This window comes from Gymnogyps californianus, unplaced genomic scaffold, assembly GCF_018139145.2.
Source record: "Gymnogyps californianus isolate 813 unplaced genomic scaffold, ASM1813914v2 HiC_scaffold_31, whole genome shotgun sequence".
NCBI classification, from domain to species: domain Eukaryota; kingdom Metazoa; phylum Chordata; class Aves; order Accipitriformes; family Cathartidae; genus Gymnogyps; species Gymnogyps californianus.
In genome coordinates this window covers 1,746,465-1,773,695 of record NW_026114191.1, presented here as the reverse complement: position 1 = coordinate 1,773,695, position 27,231 = coordinate 1,746,465, and the positions used below count along the sequence as shown (strand labels likewise).

Genomic DNA, 27,231 nt, shown 5'->3' with positions numbered 1-27,231 from the left:
CAACGATCAGACGAAGCCACCGCGCTTAGCGGGACGTGGGAGAACGAAGCATCCCCAGCACGAAGGCGAACCTCTCCCATTTCTTCGGCGCCGCGTCACGGCACGCGCTGCTCCAGCCGCGACTCGACCACGGGTACGAGCGACAACAAGCTGCGCGCCCGTGGGGAAACCCTTTGTTCTGTCCTGCCGCGGCAAAAACCCGCGTGGAACAGGGGTCGGCGAGCGTGGCCCACGATGCTCATCCTCCCTTCCCATCCCCGTAGCCGCGTCACACACCCCCCACCCGGGGGGGGGGGGGGGGGGGGGAATGACGTCAGGGCTCCCTTGACCACGATCTGCACCCACCTTCTCGGTGACGTCACCCCGCCTCCCCCGCGCGTGCGCAGTGCGGCGGCGCTGTTCCCCCATCATCACCATCACCACCACCCCACCCGCACCCCCCCACCCCCGGCGCGGCGCGGAGGATGCGGGGCCGCAGGTGGGTGCGGGGCTGGGGAGGGGGTGCATGCAATGAGGGGTGCATGGGCGTGCACGCGCGGGAGGGGGGATTTTGGGGTGCAGCCGGGGGTGGGTGCACGCGGCGGAGGGTGCAAGGGGCGTTGCTGTTGCGTGCAGGCGGGTGTGTGTGCGGGGGGGGGGGGGGGATGTTGGGGTGCAGCACGGGGATTGCACGGTGGTGCGGGCACCCCCGGGGGCGCGTGCACGAAGGGGGGGGGGGGGGGCGCATCGCGGGCGCGCCGTCGTGGTGCATTGTGGGTAGTGCATGCATTGCGGGTGCAGCGGGGTGCTGGCTGGCTGCTGGCGCGGGCGGAGGGGGGGGCGCATTTTGGGGGTGCATCGTGGTGCAAGCTCCGGGTAGGTCTGAGGGCGCTTGCATGGGGGGGGGGCGCTCGTGCCGCAGCGGTGCTTGTGGGGGGTCCCGCATTGAGGGGTGCATCGGCGTTGCGTTGACGGTGGAGACGGGGGGGGGGATTTTGGGGGTGCAGCACGGGGGGGTGGGTGCGGGCGCCGCGGGCATTTGGGAGTGCCCGTGAGGGGGGGGGGGGGGGGGGACAGCGGGCGCTGCTTGCCCCGAGGTGCTCCGCTGCGTATCAGCATCCGTGCAAGGGTGGTGCATTGTGGGATGCGCACGCGCTGCGGAGGCGGGGGGGGGAACGGGGCAGAGGCAGGTGCTTTGGGAGCATTTTGGGGTGTTTGAGGGGGGTGCAAGCACGCGGTGCATGCACAGGGGTGCATGGGTGCATGCATGCACAGAGCTGCAGGTATGGGGGTGCGTGCAGGCAGGGGGTGCAGCATGTGCAGCGCGTGCATGTGCAGGTGTGCGCATGCAACTGGGGAGCTCACATTTGGGGGTGCCCGGAATGGTGCAGGCATGTTGGGGTACATGGTGCATGCACGCTGTGCATGTATGGGGATGCATGCATGCACAGCAGTGCATGCAAGCACTGGGTGCACGCTTGCACGGTGCGTGTGGAGGTGCATGTGTGTGCAGCATGTGCTTGCACCCCTGTGCATGCACCCACCGTGCACGCGTGCACTTTCATCTGCACGCACCCCTTGCACGTGTGCACCCCCGCATGTGTGCACCCCTGTGTGTGTGCGCTCTGCATGCGTGCGTAGGGCTGCATGTCTGCAGAGGTGCAGGCAGGCACAGGGTGCGTACCTGCAGAGTGCATAGGTGCAGAGTGCATCGCGCACGGTGTATGTGCACCCCTTGCGCACATGCACCATGACGTGTGTGCAGCGTATGCGTGCACTGTGCATGCGTTCACCCTCAAGTGCACACGCACAGGGGTGTACATGCACCCCGTACACGTGTAGGGGCGCATGCATGCACAGGGATGCGTGCGTGCACGGGATGCATGCTGCAGACCTGTGGAGGTTCATGCACGCGCAGTGCTGCATGCGTGTGGGGGTGCACGTGTGCACGGTGGGCGTGCGGATGTGCTGCACATGGGTGCGAGTGCACGTGTGCACAGGCAGGACTCAAAGCCCCAATCTGGCCAGGTTTTCCCCCAGAAACTGCGGTGTGTTTCTGCTCTCCTCCCCATCCCTAGGGGAAGCGTGACCGGGGCTGGGTGAGTGGGTTGGAGTAGTGGCACCTTTACTGGGTTATTACTGGCTTACTACTAGGTTACTATTTGCTTCCTATGAGGCTACTGCTAAGATACTACCGGGATACTCAGTAACCTGGTGAGGGAGTAATGAAATACTATCAGGACACAGCTGAGATACTCTGAGGATACTACTGAGATGCTACTAAGATGCTATCAGGAGTTTGCTGGAATGCTGTCAGGATACTCTGCAGACAGTACTAAGGCGTTCTCAGGGTGGCACTAAGATACTATGTCGATGCTACTGGGATACTGTGAGAACATTGCTAAGGTACTATCAGGGCACTACCAGGATGCTACCAGGGCACTACTAAGGTATTTCCAGCATCTTTCCAGGGTTAATACTGAGATAGTATTACGAAGGTACCACTGGAGCAGTGCTAACACACTACCAGGGTACTCTCAGGATACTAGAACAGATATGGTTAAGTTGCTTTCAGCATAGTAACATGGCACTAAGATAATATCTGGATATTACATTGCACTACCAAGATACTATCAGGACACTACTAAGATAATAGCTATATACCATTACACCACTATTAGGATCCTATCAGGACACTGCTCATATACTACTGTGATACTATCAGGACACTGTTAGGATGTAACTAGGATGTTATTGGGATGCTCCTGACATAGTATCAGGATACTCCTACCTGTGCTAGTACAACATCAGGGCAATGCTGAGCTGTTCAATGGCTGCTACTAGGATACTCTTAGTGTAGCACAAAGGTACTATCAGGACACTGCTAAGATGTTATCAGGATAGTGCCTGAATACTCCAAAGACACCGCTGAGATACTTTCACAATACTATCGAGGCACTACTAAGATACTACAGGGCCATTGCTAGGATACTACTAAGATAGCATCAGGGTACTACTATGATACTATCAGGATATTATCACAACGCTGCTGAAGTGCTATCAGGACAGTACTCATTTTTTAGTAGGATGCTGTCAGGATGACTAGTAGAATATCAGTAGGATACTTCTGAGATCCTCCAGGGCCACTAGAAAAGATAGGGGTAAGATACTTCTGGGATACTATCAGGGCAACACTCAAACTTTTGGATACTGTCAGCACATTACTGATACTAGTATGATACTTTCAGGCCACTACTAAGATAGTAGTGATATAGTATAAGGATACTACTAAGATACTACCAGTACAGTAAAAAAGGTAGTGTTATGATACTTTTCCCATACTATCAGGGTAGCACTAAGCTACTTCAGCCACTATCAACACTTTGTTGCTACTAGTAAAGTACTGCAAGTATAGTGTCAGGATATCAGCATATTTCTATGAAGACAGTACTAAGATGCTGTTGGGATACTGCTAGGATACTACAGAGATACTGTTGGTTGTGTAAGAGCCCTGGCAGTAGGGTTTCAGCCAGCACGGCGGCAGCAAAGGGAATGGGGAGCCCTGGTGTTGTAACCTGTGAGTAGCCCGGTGCCTCACGGGCACCCTCTCCCCGCAGCTAAGGCGGCGCAGCGGCGTTGAGGAGGATGGAGGCGCCCCTGGTAAGCCTGGAGGAGGAGTTCGAGGAGGGGCCCGGGGACGATGGGGGGACCCCGCAACGCACTGCGGACCCGGCGCTGGCCGAGCTGGAGAGCTTCTCGGCCGAGATGATGAGCTTCAAGTCGATGGAGGACCTGGTGCAGGAGTTTGACGAGAAGCTCACCGTCTGCTTCCGCAACTACGATGCTGCCACCGAGGGTCTGGCCCCCGTGCGGGGGCGTCTCCAGGCGCAGGAGGAGGAGGAGCGCCTCCAGGATGAGGAGTGAGTAAGGCCCCCCCCTACTTCTGGGGACACGTGCCTCCTCGCACACCTGCAAAATCCACCCCCCCTCAATGCAGACTGGCTCCTTGCATTGCAACATGGTCATGCAACACATCAAAGCACTGGTGTAGTAACCTGTGAGTAAGCCCCTCACAGCCTGTGTGCCTCCTTGCACCCTTGCAAGACTTTCCTGACCAGCTCCCTGCATTGTGGCATGGTCGTGCACCATGTCAGGAATAGGGCTGTAGTATCCTATGAGTAAGGACTCCCTCGGGGTCTGCATGCCACCTTGCACGCTAGCAAAGTACACCCCGCATGCAACTCAGCCCCCTGCATCGTGGCGTAGTCATGCAGCAGCATGGAGTAGCTGTGTAGTAGCCTATTAGTAGCTGTGTAGGATCCTTAGAGTAGCTGTGTAGTATCCTATGAGTAGGCCACCCTTGGGCCCGCATGCCTCCTTGCATGGTCATGAGATACGCTCCCTCCCATGGCATGCAGAACAGCCTACCCCATTGCAGCATGGTTGTGTAGCACATCAGAGTAGCAGTGTAGTATCCTATGAGTAACGCCCCTCTGGGGCCTATTGCACCTCCTTGCACGCTTGCAAGATCTCCACCACGTGCAAACCAGCCCCCAGCGCTGTGGTGTGATCATGGAGCACCCTGGAGGAGCCGTGTAGGATCCTTGGAGTAGCTGTGTGGGATCCTTGGAGTAGCAGCGTGGGATCCTTGGAGTAGCTGTGTAGCATACTTGCAGTAGCTGTGTGGGATCCTCGGAGTAGCTGTGTAGCATCCTATGAAGAAGCACCGCGGGGTGCCCCATGTTGCATTGCAGGGGGTCCTGGCAGGCTCAGTCGATGTGAGGAGGGCCCCCGGGGGGGTGAGTGTAAACCTTGAGTAAGGTGCGAGTAGAGCTTAGCCTCCTGCTTGCAACGTGCAAGCTCTGCACCAAGCCAGGGGGCAGCCAATTTGGGGCAAAATCCCCCCAGCCCTGTCACAACATAGTGGCATTTGCGTTAAAATCTGAATTTTTATGAAAAACCTTTTTTTTTCATTGCAAAATGCCCTTTTTTTTGCCAAATTTGTGTGGTTTTTTCAGCGATGTTTATACATTAGCGCCTTTCTAATGGATTTTTTGCTCTTTAATTGGGATTATTCCCCAGGCTGCAATTCCTAATACTCATTTTTCACCAACGCAAAGTGGTTGTTTTCAACCCAAAAGCCCCCAAATGTGTTTATTTTGGGGTTTGGGGGTTTTTTTTTCTTTTTTTACCCAAAAGCCGCTGAGGCCGAACGGCTTTTCGTAAGTGGCCAAATTGATGGTTTTTCAGAGCAAAACGCATTTTGGCCCGGTGCCGGCAGCGCCGCGCTGTCGCCGGCAGCCGGTTCACTGCGCTGCTTTGTGCCGCTTATTGTGTCTTTTTTGGGTCAGTTTGGGCAAAACAGGGCGCTTTTTTTTCCCCCCCCCTCTCTCTTGAATGAGCCCTGTGTACACGGGCGGGGGATGGGCTGGGGCCTTAAAGGCGCTGTATTTCCCTAATTATTAACCAATTCTTGCCATAATTAACCCAGAATGCTGCTGCTGCTTGCCTGACCCTGCAGGGCGCTGGCCCTTTAAGAGCGGGGAAAAAAAAAAAGCGCAAATTTGGGGGGATAATCACTTATTTTTTTCCTTCTTTGCGGCGTTTTTGTTAAAAATAGGAATATAGGGGGGTTTGACGTGCGCGTTTTTGTGCATTTGTTGGTGAAATACGTGATTTGGGGGAATTAAGATCAGGTGAGGAGGGAGATGAGATAAATACCCAAAAATGAGTGGTTTTGGGGGGCTGGGGAGGGGCAGGTGGTTTTGGGGTGATTTAGGGGGAATCGGGATGCGCGTGGACGTGGCACCGTGTCGGAGTAAGAACGCCATTTGTGGGGGGAAAACGAGGGGGCTTGCCTTAATCGGGGAGAAATTTTCTAATCTTTTTTGTGCCTTTTTCCCCATTTTTGACCTTTTTCCCCATTCTTGACCTTTTCCCCGATGTCGCCGCTTTTCAGCTCTTTTCTCCCATTTTCCCCATTTTTTCTCTCCCTCCTCCTTTTCTCCCTTTTTCTCCACTTTTCCACCTTTTTCCCCATTTTTCCCTTCATTCCCCCCTTTTTTCTTACATTTTCTCTTTTTCCCTATTTTCCCCTTCTTCCCCCGTTTTTTCCTTTTTCCTTCTTTTGCCCCTTTTCCTTCTTCCCCACTCCCCCATTTTCCCATCTTTCCCTTTCTCCCCCTTTTTCCCTTTCTTTCCCCCTTTTCCCCCTTTTTCCTTCTTTTCCCCCTTTCTCATTTTTTCTTCCATTTCCCCTCTTTTACCCCCATTTTCCCTTCCACCACTTTTCCCCGTTTTCCCCCTTTTTGCCCTTTTTTCCCCATCTTCTCCTTCTTTACCCGTTTTTCCTCCTCTTTTCTCCTCTTCTCTGTTTTCTCTTTTTTCCCTTTTGCTGCCCTTTCCCCCTTTCCCCTTTTTTCCTCTTTTTCCCCCCCTTTCCCTCCCCCCTTTTCCCCTTTTTTCCCCTTTCCCCCCTTTTCCCCTTCCCCCCTTTTTCCTCTTTTTCACCTTTTTCCACCTTTTTTCCCCCTTTTTCCCCCTTTCTCCCCTTCCCCCCTTTTTCCCCCTTCCCCCCTTTTCCCCCTTTCTCCCCCTTTTTCCCTTTCCCCTCTTTTCCCTTTTTCCCCCTTTTCCCACTTTTCCCCCCTTTTTCCTTTTTCACCTTTTTCCACATTTTTCCCCTTCCCTCCTTTTTCCCCCTTTTTCCTCTTTTTCACCTTTTTCCACCTTTTTTCCCCTTCCCCCTTTTTCCCCCTTTCCCCCTTTTTCTCCCTTCCCTCAATTTTCCCCCTTTTTCCCTCTTTTTCCCTTTCCCCCCTTCCCCCCTTTTTCCCCCCTTTCTCCATCTTTTTCCCTTTCCCCCTTTTCCCTCTTTTCCCCCCTTTTCCCCCCGTTTTCCTTTTTCACCTTTTTTCACTTTTCCCCACATTTTTTCCCACATTTTTTCCCCTTTTTTACCCCCCTTTCCCCCCTCTTTTTCCCCCTTTTCCCACTTTTCCCCCCTTTTTTCCTTTTTCACCTTTTTTCACTTTTTTCCCACATTTTTCCCCTTTTCCCCCCCTTCTTTTCCCCCCCTTCTCCCCCTTTTCCCCTCTTTTTTCCCCTCTCTTCCCCCTCCCCTCCCCCATGCACCTTTTTTGGGGTGAAACCGGGCAAAATTAGTCCAGCCCAGCGGGGAGAATCAGGCACCCCTAACAGTGGCGCAGAGGAAGGGGGTTTAGGGGGGTTCGGGGCAGTTTTGGGGCGTTTTGTTGCATTTTGGGGTATCAGGGCCATGGTTTGGAGTGGTTTGGGGCAATTTTGGGGTGGTTTGGGGCAGTTTTGGGATTGTTCCCAGATGTTTCAGGGCTGCATTTTGGGAGGTTTGGGGGTGTTGGGGGGTTTCGGGGCACCACAGCTGTTTTTTGGGGTGTTTCAGGGTGTTCTAGGGGTATTTCAGAGCAGCATTTTTGGATGTTCCAGGGCCATCTTTTGGGGTGTTTCAGGGCAGTTTTGGGGTGTTTCAGGGCAGTTTTGGGGTGTTTCGGGGCAGTTTTGGGGTGTTTCAGGGCTGTTTCAAGGTGGCAATTTGGGGTGGTTCAAGGTGACATTTTGGGGTGCTGTGACTGCATTTTGGGGCATTTCAGCTTGTTCCAGGGCAGCGTTTTGGGGAGTTTTGAGGCATTTTGGGCATTGCAGAAGCATTTTGGGGTGTTGGGCAATCGGGGGATGTTCTGGAGCATCGCAGCGGCGTTTTGGGGTGTTTCTTTGGGGTATCGGGGCAGCTTTTTGAGGCGTTTTAGGGTGTTTCTCGGCAATGTTTCAGGACAGCATTTTGGGGTCTTTCTCAGTGGCATTTTGGGGTGTCAGGGCAGTATTTTGGAGCATTTGAGAGCTTTTTGGGGTGGTGTTTTGGGAGAGCATTTTGAGATGTTTCAGAGTGTTCTGGGGCAGCTTTTTGGGGCATTTTGGGGCATTTTGGAGCATTTTGGGCAGTGGTTCAAGATGTCATTTTGGGGTATTTGTGGGTGTTCACAGGTGGCATTTTGGGATGTTTTGGGGGACTTCAGGGTTTTTTGGGGGGGGTGGTTTGGAGCGTTTCTTGGTGGCATTTTGGAGCATTGTGGCTTTTGGGGGGCATTTTTGGGTGTTTCAGGATGGCATTTTGGGGCATTTCAGTGCATTTTGGAGCTTTGGGACCTTTAGGGGTATTTTGGGGGTGATGCAGGGCGGCGTTTTGAGGTGTTTTGGGGCCTTTCAGAGGGTCTTGGGGCTTTGGGGCGGTGTTTTAGGATGGCATTTTGGGGTGTTTCTGGGGCTTTGGGGGCATTTCGGGATGTTTTGGGGCATTTCAGGACGTCACGGTGGTGTTTTGGGGTGGCATTTTAGACCATTTCAGGGTGGTCTTTTGGGGCGTCGGGGGACATTTAGGAACAATTGCAGTGGCGTTTTTGGGGGTATTTTGATGGCGATGTTTGGGGGCCTCTCAAGCGGTGGGGCAGCATTTTGGGGTACTTTGGGCTATTACAGGGCAGTATTTCACGATGATATTTTGAGAAGCTTTGGGGTCTTCTAGGGCGTCATTTGCGGTCTTCTAGGGCGTCATTTGCGGTCTTCTAGGGCGTCATTTGGGGTCTTCTAGGACATCATTTGGGGTGTTTTGGGATGTTTTGGGCATCTCAGTGGTGGTGGTGGCGGGGGGGCATTTCAGGGTGTTTCCGGGGATGCGTTTTGAGGTGGTTTGAGGCATTTTGGCATGCCGTTTTGGGACAGCTTTCTGGGAGGCGACATTTTGGGATCGCCGCTCACCACCACCCACCTCCCTGCAGGGTCTGGGATGCTCTCACCGATGGCTTTGCCCCCGGGGCTCCCCCCGGCCCTGGCTGCTCCCCGGGACTGAGGCCCCCGACGGCACCGACCCCCAGGTACGGCTGTGTTCCCCCCTTGGCTCCCCAAAGCCCCCCTGTCGCAGCATGACCCCCTAGCGATGCTTGACAGCTGTCAATCAGCCCCAAGACTCAGTGACCATCAGAGCACTGCAGGCTACCCAAAAATGCTATTTTTGGGGTGACGCAGCACCGACGCAGCGGGCGTCCACATTTTAGGGTGAAATCACACCGAAATAGGCAAGATTAAGTGTTTGGTTTGGCAGTCTGGTCTTTGCCAACTTGCCCCCAAGCCAGCGGTGAGGTGGTGGAATTTTTGGGGTAGAAAATAGTGTTTTCGTCATTGTAGCGAGTTCACGCTGTGAATGCGTTGGGGGTTGTGGGCGGGCTGCAAAGATGCCCCAAAATCCACTGAATTTAACCCGTTTGGATGTTAACGCAACCTTTTGCTAAAGGGGGAAGAGAAGGTAAATTTCTTGGGTTATTTTCTGCTGAAAAGGTGAAACAGACTGTGAAAGGTGGTAAAAAAGAAGACGCCTCCCTGTCCGACATCTCCATCCATCACCTCCCCATCCAGCGTTCCTCTCTGACGTCTCCCCATCTAATGTCCCCATCCAAAGTCTCCATCTGACCTCTTCCCCATTCAGCATCACCATCCATCATCTCCCCATCCAACGTCCCCATCATCTCCATCCAGCATCTCCAACACCTCCCCATCCGATGTCACCATCCAATATATTCATTCAAACATCTCTCCATCCAGCATCTCCATCCAACATACCTGTACTTCTCCCTGTCCAACTTCCCAGTCCAATGTCTCCATCCAACTCTCCACCCAGTGTCTCCCCATCGAACATCTCTCTCCGTCTCCTTCCTCCACCTCCCCATCCAACGCTTTCCTGTCCATCATCTCCCTCTCCAATGTCTCCAGCATCCCCATCCAGCGTCCGTGTGCAAAGTCCCTATCCAAAGTCCCGTCCAACATCCCTGTCCAACATTTCCCCATCCAACGTCTCCATCCATCTCTATCCAGTCTCCCTGTCCAATGTTCCCATCCAATGTCTCCATCCAACATCCCCATCCAACTTCTCCACCCAATCCCCTCATCCAGTGTCTCCCCATCCAATGTCTTGTTGTCCAGTGTCCCCATCCATGTCTCCATCCGACGACTCCCCATGCGGACTCCCCCAAGCAGCATGATTCCCCCCCTGAGCTGTGGTTCCCTGGTGGCTCTCCCTGTGCCAGGGCCAGGGCCATGTTTGGGGCCGTGCTGGGGCCATGCCTGGGCCGGGCCGGGCCTGCGGTGCCACCAAGGCCACCCAGCCTGTGTCTCCTGCAGCTCTGCGAGAAGGAGGAGGAGGAAGAGCTCACTGAGAGGAGTGAGCAAGACTCGGGCATCAACGAGGAGCCGCTGCTGACAGCTGAGCAGGTACCCCTGGTCCCCATGGGCACCTGAACGCCTACGTGTCCCCCAAAAGCCAGGCTCTAGCCCCCCAGCATGGCCTCAGCCCACCCCAGCCCCATGGCCGTGTGCTGAAAGCGCCAACAAAAAAGGCCAAATCCCATCATCTTGGGATGCGGGATGCAGATTTGGATGTAGACGGAGGTGCGGGTTGTGGGTGCCAGCGTGGTATTTGGGTGCGGATGGGAACGTGGGGTGCGGGTGCTGGGTGCAAATGGGTGGGCTGGGATAAAGGATGAAAAGATGGCGGGCGGAGGCGGGATGCAGCTCCAGGATGCCGGTGCGGAGGCAGGTCGCGGATGTGGGATGCAGGATGCAGGTGCCAGATGCAGGGTGGAGGTGCGGGGAAGGGGACGGGGATGCAGACGCAGGGCGTGGGCTGCCGGATAGAGGGTGCGGGTGCAAGTACGGGATCCGGGATGCGGGTGGAGGATGCAGGGTGAAGGGAGCAGGATGGCGATTTAGATGTAGATGCAGGGCCGGGGCGTGAGTACCCCGTGGGGGATGTGTGGATGTGGAACGTGGGATTTGGATGCAGATGGGAATGTGGGATGCAGGTGCCGGATGCAAATGGAGGTGCAGATGCAGGATGAAGGGAGCGGGGTGCAGATGTGGGGGCAGGACACGGATGCGGTGTGCAGATGCAGATGCAGGATGCAGCTGGGGGCTTCAGGGTGTAGATGCAAGACGGAGGTAGGGTGCAGGTGCAAATGGAGGACACTGGTGCCCTGCAGGTCATTGAGGAGCTGGAGGAGCTGATGCAGAGTTCGCCCGACCCGGAGGCCGACCCTGAGGGTGATGAGGATGAGGAAGAGGAGGAGGAGGAAACTGAGGCCGATGCTGAAGGCGAAGGCGGTGGCGGGGGCACGGAGCCCATCCTTCTGCGTGAGCTGCGCGCTTTCTCCCCTGCCTTCAACAACAACTGCTCCCACGAAGGTACGGCCAGCAAAATCCAGGCCAGTCACCGTTTGGGGGCAATTCCAACCAAATTGGACAATTGAGAGTCTCTCCAGGCTTCAGAGCTGGCTTGCTCCGGTGTTTACACACTGTTTGGCCAGGAGGGGGCTCTTGGCAAAAAATCAATCCCACGGGGATCTTGCTTTCAGTATTGCTTTAAATGCACCCAGGGTTTAGCCAAGTGCACCATGCGTTCTGCGAAATGCCCCGTGCATCGCGCGTTGCGCTAAATGCATTTTGCTAAACGCGTTGCGCCTTTCCCTGAAGGGCTCGGCGTTTTGCAAAACGCGCCGTGCCGTTCATTAAACGTACTGTGCCTTGCACCGACGGCGTCGTGCGCCTTCCTTTCTCCACGCGCACTGAGCTTTTTGCTACGCCTGCCCAGCATTTTGCAAAAATGCCTGGTGTGCTTTTTGCATTTTGCTGTTTACATCTTGCATTTCAGGACACGCTCTTTCTTGACAGCACCGTGCATGTGACTGAATGTGCTGGGCACTTCACTGAGCCATGCACAGTGCGTGTTCCTAACTGCACTGCGCATTTTGCTGAGCGTTTCGCTCCCCGGAATGCACCAATTGCCACCATGCACCAGGCATTTTCCTAAATGCCTGTGGAAAATGCGGTGATGCTTTTCACTAATTGCATTATGCATTTCCCCAAGAGCACCATGCGTGCTGCTAAGTGCACCATGCAGCGTGCATTTAACTGGCTGCACCGTGCAGCATGCGGTGCATTTCTCTACGTGCACCGCGCATGCCACTAAATGCACCGTACGCTAGACTTTTCACTAATGGCGTGGTGCGTGTCGCTAATCGCCCCAGGCATTTTGCTAATTGCTCTGCGCATTCCCTAAATGCACGCTGCCTTTCCTTTATGGCACCATGCATGTCACTAATTGCGCCAGGCAATTCCGTAATTGCTCTGGGCGTGTCATTTATGACGCTGGGCGTTTCAGTAATTGCACAATGTATTTATTTATTTGTGGTCCAGTAAAGGTACCGTGCCTCTCATTAATCATGTGATGCATTTTAACAGTTTCAGTGTGCATTTCACTAATTGCACTGTGCGTTTCATTAATTGGCCCCGGGAATTTCACTAAATGTAGCATGTGTTCACTTGCACCATGCATGTCACTAATTGCATGGGCACACCACTAATTCCGCTGGACGTGCCAGTAATTGCATTGTGCATTTCACTAATTGCACTAGGCATGTTACTAATTGCATCACGTGTTTCACTCATGCACTATGCATTTCGCTGATTGCTCCAGGCGTGTCGCTAACTGTATCAGGCATCTTACTAATTGCACCCGGAATGACACTAACTGCACCAGACGTGTCACTAATTGCACTGTGCATTTTACTAATTGCACTGGGCATGCCACTAATCGTACTGGGCATTTCCCTAGTCGCACTGTGCATTGCACTTACTGCACCGGGCATTTTACCAGTTGCACTGGGCAGCATGCTAATTGCCCCCTGTGTCTTAATAATTGCAGTGTGCATCTCACTAACGACGTAACGCAATTTTGCAAACCTCCATGTGCGTTTCCCTTAATTGTACTGTGCGTGTCACTAGTTGTGCTGTGTACGTCACTAATTGCACCAGGCATTTCATTTATTGCCCCTTACATTTCACTAATTGCACCAGGCATCCCACTAATTGCCCCCAGCACCTAAATAATTGTGCTGTGCGTCTCGCTAGTCGCATAAGGCATTTTGCAGACTTCAGTGCGCATTACACTAATTGCACTGGGCACCCTGCTAATTGCACCAGGCATTTCCCTAGTTGCAGCGTGCATTGCACTTACTGCACCGGTGCCTCACCGGTTGCACCGGGCAGCCCACGGATCACCCTGTGCCTCTTAATAATTGCAGCCTGCATCGCACTAATTGCACGAAGCGTTTTGCAAACTTCAGCGTGCATTTTCCGAATCGCACCGTGCCCGTCGGTGTTTGCGCCCGGCTTTTGAGTAGTCGCTCCAGGCGTGTCACTCGTTGCCCCAGGCATTTCATTTGTTGCACCGTGCGTTGCACTTACTGCGCCGAGCGTTTCACCCGTTGCACCGGGCAGCCCAGGAATCGCCCCGCGCGGCTTAATAACTGCACCGCGCACGTCTCTTTTTAACGGCGCGGTGCCTCTCCCCGTGGGGCGCGCGTGCCCGTCTCTGACCGCGACGCCCGGGCGGCAGGGCTGGGGCGGCTGTCGGCGCGGGAGCTGGCGGCGGCGGCGGGGCGCGCGGAGGCGGCGAGCCGGGCGCTGTCGGCGGAGCTGGTGGCCCAGTTGGCGCGGCGGGACGAGCTGGCGTTCGAGAAGGAGGTGAAGACGGCGTTCATCGGGGCGCTGCTGGCGGTGCAGGGGGAGCAGCGGGAGCAGCGGGAAGCCGCCCGGCGTCGCCGGCGCGACAGGGGGCTGAGCCTGCAAGGGGGGCGTCCCGAGCGCGGGAACCACATGCCCCGGAAGGTGGGGGACACGGCGGCCACGGGGGGACAGGGCGTGGATGGGGGGGGACGGGGACGGCAGGGATGGGGGGGACTTGGGATGGGGAGAGGGGAGATGGGGGGATGCGGGGACAGGGGGGATGCGGGGACAGGGGGACGCGGGGCAGGGGGATGAGGGATCGGGGGACGGGATGGAGGACGTGGGGATGCGGGGACAGGGGAGATGTGGGGATGCGGGGACAGGGGGACGATGCGGGGACAGGGGGATGCGGGGCAGGGGGATGAGGGATCGGGGGACGGGATGGTGGATGTGGGGATGCGGGGACAGGGGGACGATGCGGGGACAGGGGGACGCGGGGCAGGGGGTTGAGGGATCGGGGGATGGGATGGAGGACGTGGGGATGCGGGGACAGGGGGATGTGGGGACAGGGGGACGCGGGGCAGGGGGATGAGGGTCGGGGGACGGGATGGAGGACGTGGGGATGCGGGGACGGGGGGATGTGGGGACGGTGATATGGGGCAGGGGGATGAGGGATCGGGGGACGGGATGGAGGACGTGGGGATGCGGGGACAGGGGGATGTGGGGACAGGGGGACGATGCGGGGACAGGGGGACGCGGGGCAGGGGGATGAGGGATCGGGGGACGGGATGGGGGACGTGGGGATGCGGGGAGAGGGGAGATGGGGGGATGCGGGGACAGGGGGACACGGGGCAGGGGGATGAGGGATCGGGGGACGGGATGGAGGACGTGGGGATGCGGGGACAGGGGATGGGTGACAGGGGACGGGGCAGAGGAACAGTGGACAAGGGGGGCACGGGGCAGGGGGATGAGGGATGGGGGGGACATGGGACAGGGATGCGGGGACAGGGGATGGGTGACAGGGGACGGGGCAGAAGGACATGGGATGGGGATGCGGGGACAGGAGAGGGGATGGGGCAAGGGGACAGGGGGACATGGGGACAGGAGGATGGGGGGACATGGGTTTGGGTGGATGGGGAACAGGGGGACATGGGGACGGGGAAGGGGGGGGGATGTGGATGGGAGTCAGGGAGCCGGGGGGACGCTGGTGCCAAGGGAGGTGCCACGGGTGACGTCTGTGTCCCCGGGAGGTGACAGGGTGACATGTGTGTCCCCAGCGCTTCAGCATGGAGGGCATCTCCAGCATCCTGCACTCCGGCCTGCGCCAGACCTTCGGCCCCGCCGCCAACGAGAAGCAGGTGCCCTTTTCCTCTTTTTCCCCTCAAAATTGCCCAAATCTGTCCCCTTTCACACACACACACCCCCCACCCCATTCCCCTGCATCCCCCAAAACCCCTTTTAAAATATTTTCTAATTTTACAACCCCACTCCCTCCCCTACACCCCGCTAATCCATCTTGCAAAAATCACTATTTTTCCCCCCAAAATACCCTCCCTAAGCAGGGGTTCGCGTTTGGGCGGGTTTTGCACCGTGCAAAACCATTCAGTTACCCCCAAAATACCTGCAAATTAAATGCAATCACAAGAAAATCGCATGTTCTGCTTTCGCACCAATTTGGGGTGATTAGCCTCAAGGCGGTGCAAAAAATAGGCAGTTTTGTGCCATCTGGGTGGTTTTTTTGGGGTGGTGGGGTTTGTTTTTTTTTGTTTTGCAGTACCTGAACACGGTGATTCCCTACGAGAAGAAGGGGTCGCCGCCCTCCGTCGAGGACCTGCAGATGCTCACCAACAGTGAGTATTCGTTCCAGCTGCCGTTTTGGGGCAGAATGGGACATTTTGCATCACTGCAGCGTGGTGGATTTGGGACGCAAAGGCGCATTTCGCATTGCCGCAGCGGCTGGGATTTGGGTCCGTCATTGCAACGCAGCCAGTTTGGGGTGCAATGCAGTGTGTCCCCCCCCCCCTTTTTTTTTTGCATCGTTGCAGCACGGGCAATTTGAGGTGCTACCACCTATGTTGCATCATTGCAATGAAGCCCGTTTTGGGGAGGAAAGACCTGTTTTGCAGCATAGCAGCACAGCTGGTTTGGGGTGCAATCACCCATTTTGCAGCAACCCCCCCCCGTCCGCTATTTTTGCACCCTACACCAGCGCCGATTTGGGGGTGAAACACCCATTCTGCATTGCCATGGATCGGCTGATTGGGAGTGAAAGTGTGGTTTTTTGGGTGCTCTCAGGCCTGGTGCATTGTGGGAAACTCTGGCACTGTCTCTGTGGCGACTGTGTGGCTGGTTTTGGGGGGGGAAAAGGGACATTTGGGGGGCAGTGGGGCCAGGCTCAGACCTCCGTTCCCCCTCACAGTCCTGTTTGCCATGAAGGAGGGGAACGAGAAGGTGCCCACGCTGCTCACGGACTACATCCTCAAAGGTATCTGCTCGCCTTGTGCATCCCCCGTGCGCCCCTCGTGCATCCTTCATACAGTTCCTGTGCAGCCTTTGTGCCTCTGTGCATCCACCATGGATCCCTTCTGCATCCTTCTGCATCCTTCTGCATCTTGTGTGCATGCCTTGCCCATCCCTCATGCATCTCCATGCATCCCTTATGCATCTCTGGTGCATCATTCGTGCATCCTCTGGGAATCCTGGGTACATCTCCTGTGCATCCCTCATGCATCCTTACACCCCTTCATAGATCACTGCGCATCCTCCCTGCACCTCCCTTGCACCGTTACGTGGCCCATCTGCTTCCTTCATGCAGCTTCATGAACCCCTGTGCACCCCCTTTCACCGCTCAGGCACCATCGTGCATCCCTCATGCATCCCCATTCATCCTCCATGCATCTCCTGGGCATCCTTGTGCATCCCTGTGCGTCTCCCACGCAGCTCTTGTGCAGCCTCCGGCATCCTTGTGCATCTCTCGTGCACCATGGTGCATGCCTCATGCATCCCTTCCGTGTTCCTCCTGCATCCTCTCTGCATCCCATTTGCGGTCACTGGGCAGCCTCATGCAGCACTCGTGCGTACTTGTGCATCCTTGTGCACCCACGTGCCCTCCTGCACGCTCATGCATCCTTTCTGCATGCTCATGAATCCTTATGCATGCTTGTGCATGTGTGCACGCTCGTGCACCCTTGCGCACCCCCACGCATCCCTGTGCACGCTTATGTATCCTCATGCAACACCCATGTACCCTCATGCATCATTGTGTGCCCTTGCACACCCTTGTGTATCCCAGTGCATGCTTGTGCATCCCAGTGCAAGCCTGTGCATCATTGTGCACCCTCGTGCATCGTGTGTGCTCACGCATCATCGTGGATCCTCATGCATCCCCACGCACACTCGTGCATCATGCATCCCCATGCACGCGCATGCATCCCCATGCACACTCGTGCATCATTGTGCATCCCCATGCATCCCCGTGCACGCTTGTGCATCCTCATGCATCCCTGTGCACGCTCGTGCATCATCGTGCATCCTCATGCATCCATCGTGCATCCTCATGCATCCCCACGCACACTCGTGCATCATGCGTCCCCATGCACGCTCGTGCATCCCTGTGCACACTCATGCATCATCGTGCATCCTCACGCATCCCCACGCACACTCGTGCATCATGCGTCCCCATGCACGCTCGTGCATCCCCATGCACACTCATGCATCATTGTGCATCCCCATGCATCCCCGTGCACACTTGTGCATCCCTGTGCATCCCTGTGCACGCTCATGCATCATTGTGCATCCTCATGCATCCATCATCATGCATCCTCATGCATCCCCACGCACACTCGTGCATCATGCATCCCCATGCACGCGCATGCATCCCCATGCACACTCGTGCATCATTGTGCATCCCCATGCATCCCCGTGCACGCTTGTGCATCCTCATGCATCCCTGTGCACGCTCGTGCATCATCGTGCATCCTCATGCATCCATCGTGCATCCTCATGCATCCCCACGCACACTCGTGCATCATGCGTCCCCATGCACGCTCGTGCATCCCTGTGCACACTCATGCATCATCGTGCATCCTCACGCATCCCCATGCACACTCGTGCATCATGCGTCCCCATGCACGCTCGTGCATCCCCATGCACACTCATGCATCATTGTGCATCCCCATGCATCCCCGTGCACACTTGTGCATCCCTGTGCATCCCTGTGCACGCTCATGCATCATTGTGCATCCTCATGCATCCATCATCATGCATCCTCATGCATCTGCACGCACACTCGTGCATCATTGTGCATCCCCATGCATCCCCGTGCATGCTTGTGCATCCTTGTGCATCCCTGTGCACGCTCATGCATCATTGTGCATCCTCATGCATCCATCATCATGCATCCTCATGCATCCCCACGCACGCTCATGCATCATTGCGCATCCCCATGCATCCCCGTGCATGCTTGTGCATCCTCGTGCATCCCTGTGCGCGCTCGTGCATCCTCGTGCACCCCTCTGCAACCCCACACATCCCTGGTGCGCCCTCGCGCGCGCCGGTGCACACCCATGACCTCTCTCTTTGCAGTGCTCTGCCCAACCTGATGCGGCGCTGCCCTCGCACCGCCCCCACCCTGGCGCCCCCCAAAAACGGGGCCAAACCCGAGGAAAATGGGTCGCCCGCGGCCCCTCCCCCCTTCCCCCCGCACTCCCCCCACCTTTGCACAGCTGGGAAATAAATAATTCGTTTCATTAATTAAGCAACCGGCCTCCGGCGTCTTCATCCCCCCAGCTTGTGACGTCGTTTTGCAACTTTTCGATAGGAAAATGCACTTTTGGGGCGGAAAATACCGACAAGGACTTTGTTGCAATGCTCATGAATATTCAGAAGTTTATACAGTATGCAGATTTCTGGCTAACGAGCTGCTGGGTGCTCAGAGCCGGCTTGCAGCGCCGCAGGCCGCCGCCGCGATCCGAGGGGCAAAATTCGGCTGTAAATTCCACGTTGAGGGGATTTTTCCCGTTTTCAACTTTTCCGCAGCCCCACCTTCTGCTAAAAACTGTGCAAAAAATCACCTTTTTTTCCCCCAGAAGATCAACCCGTTAATTAGCAATGGCTCATCAGGGAATGAGGCGGCTTCCATTTGGGGGAGAATTGCTCAGTTTTGGGGTTTGTCATTCATTTTGGGGGGAGAGTCCCTAATTTGGGAGTCGTTGCTCGTTTTTGGAGAGTGTCATCCATTTCGGGGGGCAAATTCAGTCATTTTGGGGGAAGTCACTTATTTTGGGGAGAATTACTCATTTTGGGGAGGATCGGTGGTTTAGGACAACATTATTTTGGGGGAACATCACATTTTGGGGACTGTTGCTCATTTTGGGGGAGAATTGCTCATTCGGGGGAACCATTTTGGGGAGCGTCATCGTTTTGAGAAGATCAATCATTTTGGGGGCACCACTCCAAAAAAATCACTTAATTTTGGAGGAGCATCCCTCATTTTGGGGCAGCATTGTTCATTTGGGGGAAATACCACTTTTTTGGGGGGGGAACCACTTCAATTTTGGGGAGCATCCCTCATTTTTGGGGAGCATAACACGTTTTGGGGGCAGCGTCACCCATTTTGGGGTGGGTCACTCCTTTTTGGGGAGCATCACTGATTTTTGGAGAACGTCACTCATTTTGGGGGGAGAATCACTCATTTTGGGAGAGAATGACTCATTTTTGGAGAACGTAACTCATTTTGGGGGGAGAATCACTCATTTTGGGTTGAGCATCACTCATTTTTGGAGAACGTAATGCATTTTGGGGGAGCATCACTCATTTTGGGGGAGCATCACTCATTCTGGGGGAGAATCACTCATTTTTGGAGAATGTAACTCATTTTGGGGGAGCATCACTCATTTTGGGGGAGAACGTAATGCATTTTGGGGGAGCATCACTCATTTTGGGGGAGCATCACTCATTCTGGGGGAGCATCACTCATTTTTTGGAGAACGTAACTCATTTTGGGGGGAGCATCACTCATTTTTGGAGAACGTCACTCATTTTGGGGGAGCATCACTCATCTTGGGGGACCATCACTCATTTTTGGAGAACGTAACTCATTTTGGGGGGAGCATCACTCATTTTGGGGGAGCATCACTCATTTTTTGGAGAACGTAACTCATTTTGGGGGGAGCATCACTCATTTTGGGGGAGAATGACTCATTTTTGGAGAACGTAACTCATTTTGGGGGGAGCATCACTCATTTTTGGAGAACGTAACGCATTTTGGGGGAGCATCACTCATTTTGGGGGAGAATCATTTTTGGAGAACGTAACTCATTTTGGGGGGAGCATCACTCATTTTTGGAGAACGTAACGCATTTTGGGGGAGCATCACTCATTTTGGGGGAGAATCATTTTTGGAGAACGTAACTCATTTTGGGGGGAGCATCACTCCTTTTGGGGGAGCATCACTCATTTTGGGGGAGCATCACTCATTTTTGGAGAACGTAACTCATTTTGGGGGAGCATCAGTCATTTTTGGAGAATGTAACTCATTTTGGGGGAGCATCACTCATTTTTGGAGAACGTCACTCGTTTTGGGGGGAGCATCACTCATTTTGGGGGAGCATCATTTTTGGAGAACGTAACTCATTTTGGGGTGAGCATCACTCCTTTTGGGGGAGCATCACTCATTTTTGGAGAACGTAACTCATTTTGGGGGAGCATCACTCATTTTGGGGGAGAATCACTCATTTTTGGAGAACATCACTCATTTTGGGGGGAACATCACTCATTTTGGGGGAGCATCACTAATTTTTGGAGAACGTAACTCACTTTGGGGTGAGCATCACACATTTTAGGTGTGTGTGTAACATTTTGGGGGAGCATCCCTCATTTTGGGGGAGAATCACTCATTTGGGGGGGGAGGATTGCCCTATTTGGGCACCATCATTCCTTTTTGGGGAGCATCACTCATTTTTGGAGACTTAACTCACTTTGGGGTGAGCATCACTCAACTTAGTGGAGGGTGGAACATTTTGGGGCTGTATCATTTGGGGGCAGCATCATTCATTTTGGGTTAAAATCACGTTGGAGCTCATTTTGGGGGGGGTCGCCTCACTTTTGGAAGTACAAATCCTATTTGCGCCGCATCACGCAATTGCGGATTTGGGTCAGGTCACCCGTTTTGGGGCTGGTTCGCCTATTTGAAGGGAATTTTGCCCATTTTGGGGGTTATTCGCCCATTTTGGGGGTTATTGACCCGTTTTTGGGGCTTCTCCGCTCGCAGGAAGAAGCTGCCAATAAAATACAGCTGTGAAACCTCATCTCGTAGCACTTTATAATAAATGGCCATGAATTAATACTAAATTACAATGAATCCTTTATGAAATTACAGATTACATTCACGCCAGATCAGTATCGAAAAATAGGCTTTTCTGCCCATTGCATCACTTTTTTTTTTTTTTTTCCCCCCCTGGCTGCTTTTTTCCCGCCCCGCCCCACCCTCAACTCTTCAAGAGCCAAAAAAAATAAGGACAAAACCGGCAAAAAGCCGCAAAAAAAAAAAAAAATTTAAAAAAAAAAAAAATCCTTCTTCCAGAAACCTGCATTTACAGGAGGAACCTGCAGAAGAAAATTCCTTTATTATTTTTGCCCCGCATCACCCGGGTTTGCTTTTGCGTTTCCCCCGCGCCACGTTTTAAGGCGAAATTCGCCCTTTTGCTAGCATTTAAAAAAAAAAAACCCCAAATACATTGTTATTTTGCAGAGCCGCCCTCCCCCATGGCTCCTTTGGGGTAAAACTCCACCATTTTCCCACGCGGGTGGACAATATCAGGGAGAAACCATCTTTCCAGCGACAATATTGAGTTTCCTTCCACCGGGGCGAATCTTGGGGGTCGCCATTCGATTTGGGGTGAAAATCTGCTTTTTTTTAAACCCTTTTTTTCCCCCCTTTTTTCCTGACTCGGTGCCAAAACGCCGTGGGAAAGTCTCACTCCCGACAGCCTCTGCCCCCAACTCTGCGTCCAGTCTCAGCCCTTAAGGACGAGGATGGGGTGATTTTTTTTCCAGATTCGACGGGGTTTTAGCACATAAATTAAAGGATTTGGGGGAATTTCCTCCCTTTTCCAGAAAGATGCATCCGGAGTCACCAAACAGCCGCAGCATCGGGGCCAAAACGGGGAGGTTTGGGCAATCCGGTGGGTCAAGAGCACGAAACCCTCCTCAGATCCAACCTGAAGCAGAATTTGCACTCGCAGATTTTTTTCCCCGCATGCCGATATGCCTGTGAATCATCTTTTGGGGGGAAAAACCCAAAAAGCATCAGTCCTCGGGTTGGTTTGGGTTTTTTTTTTTGCACCAAGAAATCCAAGTGATGGACACAGTGGCCCACGGTGAAAACCCGCTGTCACCCAACACCATCCGAGCATCGCGTGGGGAAAATGGCTTCCCCTAAAAATGCTTTCTCTTACCGAAAATGAAGGGGAAAAGGGAAAAATAAGAATAAAACCTGAAAAAAAAAATTAATCTGGCCACAATATGTGCCTTGTAAACATGTGTCCTTCACTTCCACACGCTGACGTGGTGATCCCTGCGCTCCCATGGGCAGCCGGGGCGTCCGCCAGCGCCTCCAATTTGCTTTTTTCTCACGAATTTTGTTTTTGTTCTTGCCGGTTTTTTTGGCATTTTGGGGGGAATTTTGTTTCCGGTGCTGTCAATGATTTGGGGAGGGCGCAGGAGGAGCTATTCCAGTGAGTCACTGTGGTCCAAGCCGAGGTCGGCGCCGGGTGCCGCCGGGAGGCCACCAGGCTCTTCCTCCAGCTCTTCCTCCTCTTCTTCCTCCTCCTCCATCTCGTCCTCGTCCTCCTCGTCCTCCTCCTCTTCTTCAGTGCCGTCAAGGGAGTCGTCGTGGGCCGCCAGCATGGCCTGCTGCATGGCCATGGTGGCCGTGGCTGACGAGAGGGGTTGCAGGTTGTCCATGCTGAGCGAGCCTGAAATGAAAAAAAAAAAAAAAAAAAAGGTAAATAAGGACTCCCCAGCTAATATAAAAAGGACAAAAAAGTGCATAAACCAAGAGTAACCCAAGTGGAAAGCTGTACCTAGGCAGAGCACCCTGTAGGGTGTCCCACCTGCCCCAGCCACAACCCAAGGCCCAACCCTTAATTTTTTTAGCCAACGCATCTTCATTAAATAACAAGAAACCTTCATTTTTCAGCAAGTAGATGCCCAAATTAGTTGGGCAGATCTTCTCTTCATCGTCTCTTCATGTCCACCTTCCCTTCTCGTTGTCTTCTCTCTTATCTCGTCTGGTCCATGCTCATCTCTGCTCTCTTCACCTCTTCATTTTCTTTACTCCTCGACATTTTCATTATCTGTTCTCTATCTTCTCGCTTCCCATTTTGTCTCATCTGTCTTCTCATCTCATTTTCATCTTCTCCATTTTCATTATCTGTTCTCTCTTCGTCTTCTCTTCATCTTCTCTCTTCCCATCTTGTCTCATCTCTCTTCTCATCTCATCTTCATTTTTTCATCTTTTTTTTCATTTTGTCTCCGCTCCCCATCTCCCCCTCCACCCCGTCCCCAGCACCTCAGGAGATATCCCAAGTGATGCCCCATAGTGGGTGATCTTTGAGGGCTGTTCCTATGCCGAGGAGGTGGCAGTGTCCCATTGCCAGCGCCCTTGTGATGGCCAACTGGAAGGACCTTCTTGCATGGGCCACCTCTTCAACGTGTTTTTCCCCGCAGGGGGATAAAGGGCTCTAGAAATCCTTAATTACCGATTAAGGCCATAATTTGATGCATGGCCACCCCATCCAGGAAGGGCAGGGGCTGTCAGGGTTGGTCCTTACCGTCAGGATTTGTCCCCGAATTGCCACCCTGCTGCTGCAGGACCCCAGCGGCGATGGAGTTGGGCCAGAACCGCTGGGTGGGCCGGTGCTGAGATTTGATTTTCTTGGCTTTGGGGGCTGGGTCCGGGTTGCTGGCGTCGAGCATTGGCTGCAGGATGCGCCGCCGGGCATTTATGAACCTTTCCAGGGAAAAAGAGAGACCATTCGAGTAAATAAGAGTCGTTAACACCAATTTTGAGTTAAAACAACAGACATCCTAACAATTCAATGAGCTGCAATATGAAACCCTTTCAAAAGTGGCTGCATGGTCCTAAAAGCTGGGTTTTTACCCTGTTTTACTTGTCGGTGGCACGTTACACCATTGCACTAATTTTTCCAGCTATGAGTTGGAGGCTGCTACATACTGGATTTGCCAGGAGAGGGCACTGAGACATCGCAACCGAACGCTGTCAATTAAACACGTCCGAGCCCGTCTCCCATAAATCTGCCCGAACCGCCCGAGTTACTCCCCAAAAAGCATTCCGTAGCACCAAAATAGCGTGAAAAAAAATGTCTAAAGCCAGCAAGATGACTGCGTAGGCCACCGCTGCGCTCACCAGTTGTTGACTTGCAAGAGGGTCAGGTTGGTTTGGGCGGCGATTTGCCTCTTCTCGTCCTCTGTGGGGTAGGGGTGCTAGGAAAAAAAGAGAGGTGGGGCAGCAAAATGACATCCCTGTGTGCGAAACGGCAGCCCCAAGTGAAAAAAAAAATTAAACACCCCCGCCCTTATTTTTTTTTCATTTTCCCACCCCAAATTTGGTGGCTTCTTGCATTTGCAAGACGCAAGGCTTAAGGGTGGCATCCAAGAGCATCATGGTTTCCCCAGTGTCCTTAGGGTTTTTCTAAGGCTTTCCATCAAAGGCTTTTCCTTGAAGGAAAATACTAATTTTTTTTTTAGTTTTAACGATTTTCTAATAGTGGTGGTTGGTAAAGGTGGGATTTGGGCTTCAAAACCCGCTGTCACCCACAACGCTCCTTGTCAGATGCGTCAATAAAACACCCCGAAACATCTACACTGGGAGACGACCAGCGCTCAAAGCTTCAACAACTTCCTCCCAACCATGCTAAAATCCTCCTTTCCAACCCCAAAAATGAAATTATCGAACCAGCCCCAAGTGTCATTTTTCAGCGCCCCAAGCCAGCGCCAGCGTTGATTCGCATGACTTGTTTTCCAGCTGTTTGCCCCCAAAATAGCGCAATTTCCTTGACAAAACCACCCGAAGTCATGGCATGCAGGAGACTCCGGTCCCACCAGGGCCTCAGGGGTGCCAAAGTGGTTAAAAATGGCTCTTTTTTTTGCAAAAGTATCCCGATTTTTGGCATATTATTTCCAGCATTCCTTCCTCCTCCTGGTGCCACAAAACTTCCAAACCCAATAAAATGATGAGCGTCAATGCTATCAGCTTAAAACCCACATCATCTGTGATGCCAGATGGAGAAATCCCGTGGGGAAGCCCAAGCATCTTCTGACCATGAGGACCAGGCTGAGAGCAAAGGTCCAACCACCCAGTAGAACAACAACTTCTTTTAGTTTTTCGATCCAGTTTTGGAAATCTCAAACCATGAGGTTCTCCTGGCACCCGGCAAAAAATTGCTCCTCAGTTTCTGGTCTTCTAAATCCTTTTTCTGCTTGCAAATCTGCGGTTCAGCCCTCCCAAAGCATGGGAGATGCACGACGCAGCTTGGGATGGCGGCCCAACACAGCGATGCTCTTGTCCTCAATGCAATAAATCCAAAATTTCCCATAAAAAAAGGCTGGAAAGTTCCCAACCAGCTGCTGCTCCATGTCCTGGGTCAAGTTTCACCCCAAGTTGCTCCTTGGAGCTGCTGTTTTCTGTCTTGCTGTTATCTGTGGCTCTCCCACCTTTCTGGAGACTGATGCAACTCTTTGCAACCCATTTCCAAGTGATTTCTTGGCCAAATTATGCAGGAAAAAGGGGGTTTTTTAGCTTTTTGCCCTTCTTCCAGCCCTGCTGGTGGGAGAGCTATCTCCTTGCATGAAGATATCCCGGTTGCATCCTCTGAGCTCCCTCCGTCTACCTAAATCTTCAACCCTGAAAATAGGGTGATCTTGTAATTCTGTATTTCGACTGATTGCTGATGTGCCACAACCATACCTGCGGGGCAGCTTTCACGCCCCGGCTTGCTGGAAAATGGTATTTTGGAGCTGTTAACTGGAAAAAAACGCTCCATCACCCATCCACGATAATTTGTGGAAGTCCCCCTCTGGTTTTGTTTGCTTCTTCATGCATTAAGGGAGTACTTTTGCCACCTGCAGTGAAAACGGTCATCCCCCAAATACTCCCAAAATAAAACCAGAGCCGCTTTGTGCCTCTGAATATAAATTCAGACAAACCACCACCTCGGTTTGTTCAGTTTGGGGGGTTTTTTTTTGCGATTTTTTCCAGCTTTGCAGGGTGTTTTGGCAGCTGCGGTGCTCACCATGAGATGCTGGAAGAGCCATGAGCGCATGATGTTGGTGGCGTGTTTGGGCAGGACGCCCCGCTTGTTCTTGGACTTCTTGTCCTCACCGTCGAGGAGGGAGGTGAGATCCAGGTTCACCTGCCAGGGGGGAGGAACGGGTAGAGAATTGGCTGAAAACAGCGATGGGCAACCCAAAACCCGAGCAAAACCAACCCAAAAAATGAGCAAAACCAGCCCAAAATGGGAGCGGGGCGAGGGCAAAAAACAGGCGCTTGCAGGGAGCATCCAAACCCCATTTTTTCCCAAAAAAATTTGTATTAAATCTACATTTTCCCCTAGGATCTCTATTTATTATCTCCATTTTTTTTGCCAATGCTTTGCAAAGGGCAGCGGGCTTTTTCTCCCTGCGACGGCACCGGCATCGCAGTTGGGGACCCGTTTTCGATGTGCGATTAAGGAGGAAAACACTTTTACCTTAAAAAAACCAACAGCCCCCCCCCCCCCACCCCCAAAGACAACTTTCTAAACCTGCGGTTAAAACCCTGCCGCTCATTAACCCCTTGCAAACCTGCGTTCCTCACCCGACTGATTCCCACCACGAGGAGAAACATGCCCGTTGAGTGAAAATTTGCTTTTTCTCCCCCCCCGAAATAACAAATAAACATCTTGCTGCAAGAGAAGTTTTAATGAGGATGCGGGAACCGAACTGAAATCTCAGCACTTGAGTTAAAAAGGGATTTTTTTTTTTTTTCTTTCCTCCCAGCTCTTCATCAAAATACTTCTCCTGGATGAATTAAACATCAGGCCAGCAGGTCCCTGCGATTCCCCTGGGCTCCGGCTGAATAAATCATGCTGGTGGCGCAGGAAGAGCATCCAGAGGTGCTTGTCCGGGGCTCTCGCCCTGCCCCGATATTCCCTACGCGCATGTTTTTCCCACCACGGAGGGTTTTGCTGCAAGATTTAAGCCCGCAACGGAGAGATATTAAAGAAAGAAATTTGAAAAAGCATTGCACAGGCAATAAAACCTGCCAGGGAGGTGCCACCCATTTCCAAAATGCCTTTTTTTTTTTTTTAAAGAGGTTCCTGCAATTAAATTGGGGCGTTTCAGAAAAAAAATTTGCACGGGGGGATTTTTGCTGATCTGCCCCCGCAAAGCAGCGTAGCAGAAATCGATGGTTTTTTTCCCAAATTCCTGGGGAATGGGGGTTTGGAAGAGATGACGGGCAACACAGCCAACAGGGATAGCAAGTTGACCTTATAAATCCATTTCTACCCCAAATTGTCACCTTATTGCAAGAATGGAGCCACACAGGGAAACCCCGCGTAGTTAATCGCGATAACAAAGGAATAAAACGAGAGCAAATGGCTA

The 27,231-nt window shown here is 53.3% G+C and overlaps 2 protein-coding genes across 2 annotated transcripts in view; one reads left to right on the top strand and one right to left on the bottom strand.

Moving 5' to 3' along the window:
* Window positions 1-418: 418 nt before the first annotated feature.
* Window positions 419-18,322, top strand: FEZ1 (fasciculation and elongation protein zeta 1). The gene is given in 11 exon segments (XM_050914038.1): window positions 419-478; window positions 3,597-3,899; window positions 8,790-8,815; window positions 8,818-8,885; window positions 10,186-10,275; window positions 11,043-11,244; window positions 13,457-13,728; window positions 14,844-14,924; window positions 15,341-15,416; window positions 15,986-16,051; window positions 18,151-18,322. Coding segments are annotated over 10 exon segments (1,173 nt in total). The 5' UTR covers window positions 419-478; window positions 3,597-3,624; the 3' UTR covers window positions 18,168-18,322.
* Window positions 18,323-21,218: 2,896 nt separating this feature from the next.
* PKNOX2 (PBX/knotted 1 homeobox 2) overlaps window positions 21,219-27,231 on the bottom strand; it is a 36,142-nt gene continuing 30,129 nt past the window's right edge. The window contains exons 9-12 of the mRNA XM_050914034.1: window positions 25,881-26,000; window positions 23,996-24,072; window positions 23,400-23,578; window positions 21,219-22,541 (exon numbers count right to left, since the gene is read on the bottom strand). Coding sequence (XP_050769991.1) covers window positions 22,294-22,541; window positions 23,400-23,578; window positions 23,996-24,072; window positions 25,881-26,000 — 624 coding nt within the window. The 3' untranslated portion in view covers window positions 21,219-22,293. The remainder of the gene's footprint in view (window positions 22,542-23,399; window positions 23,579-23,995; window positions 24,073-25,880; window positions 26,001-27,231) is intronic.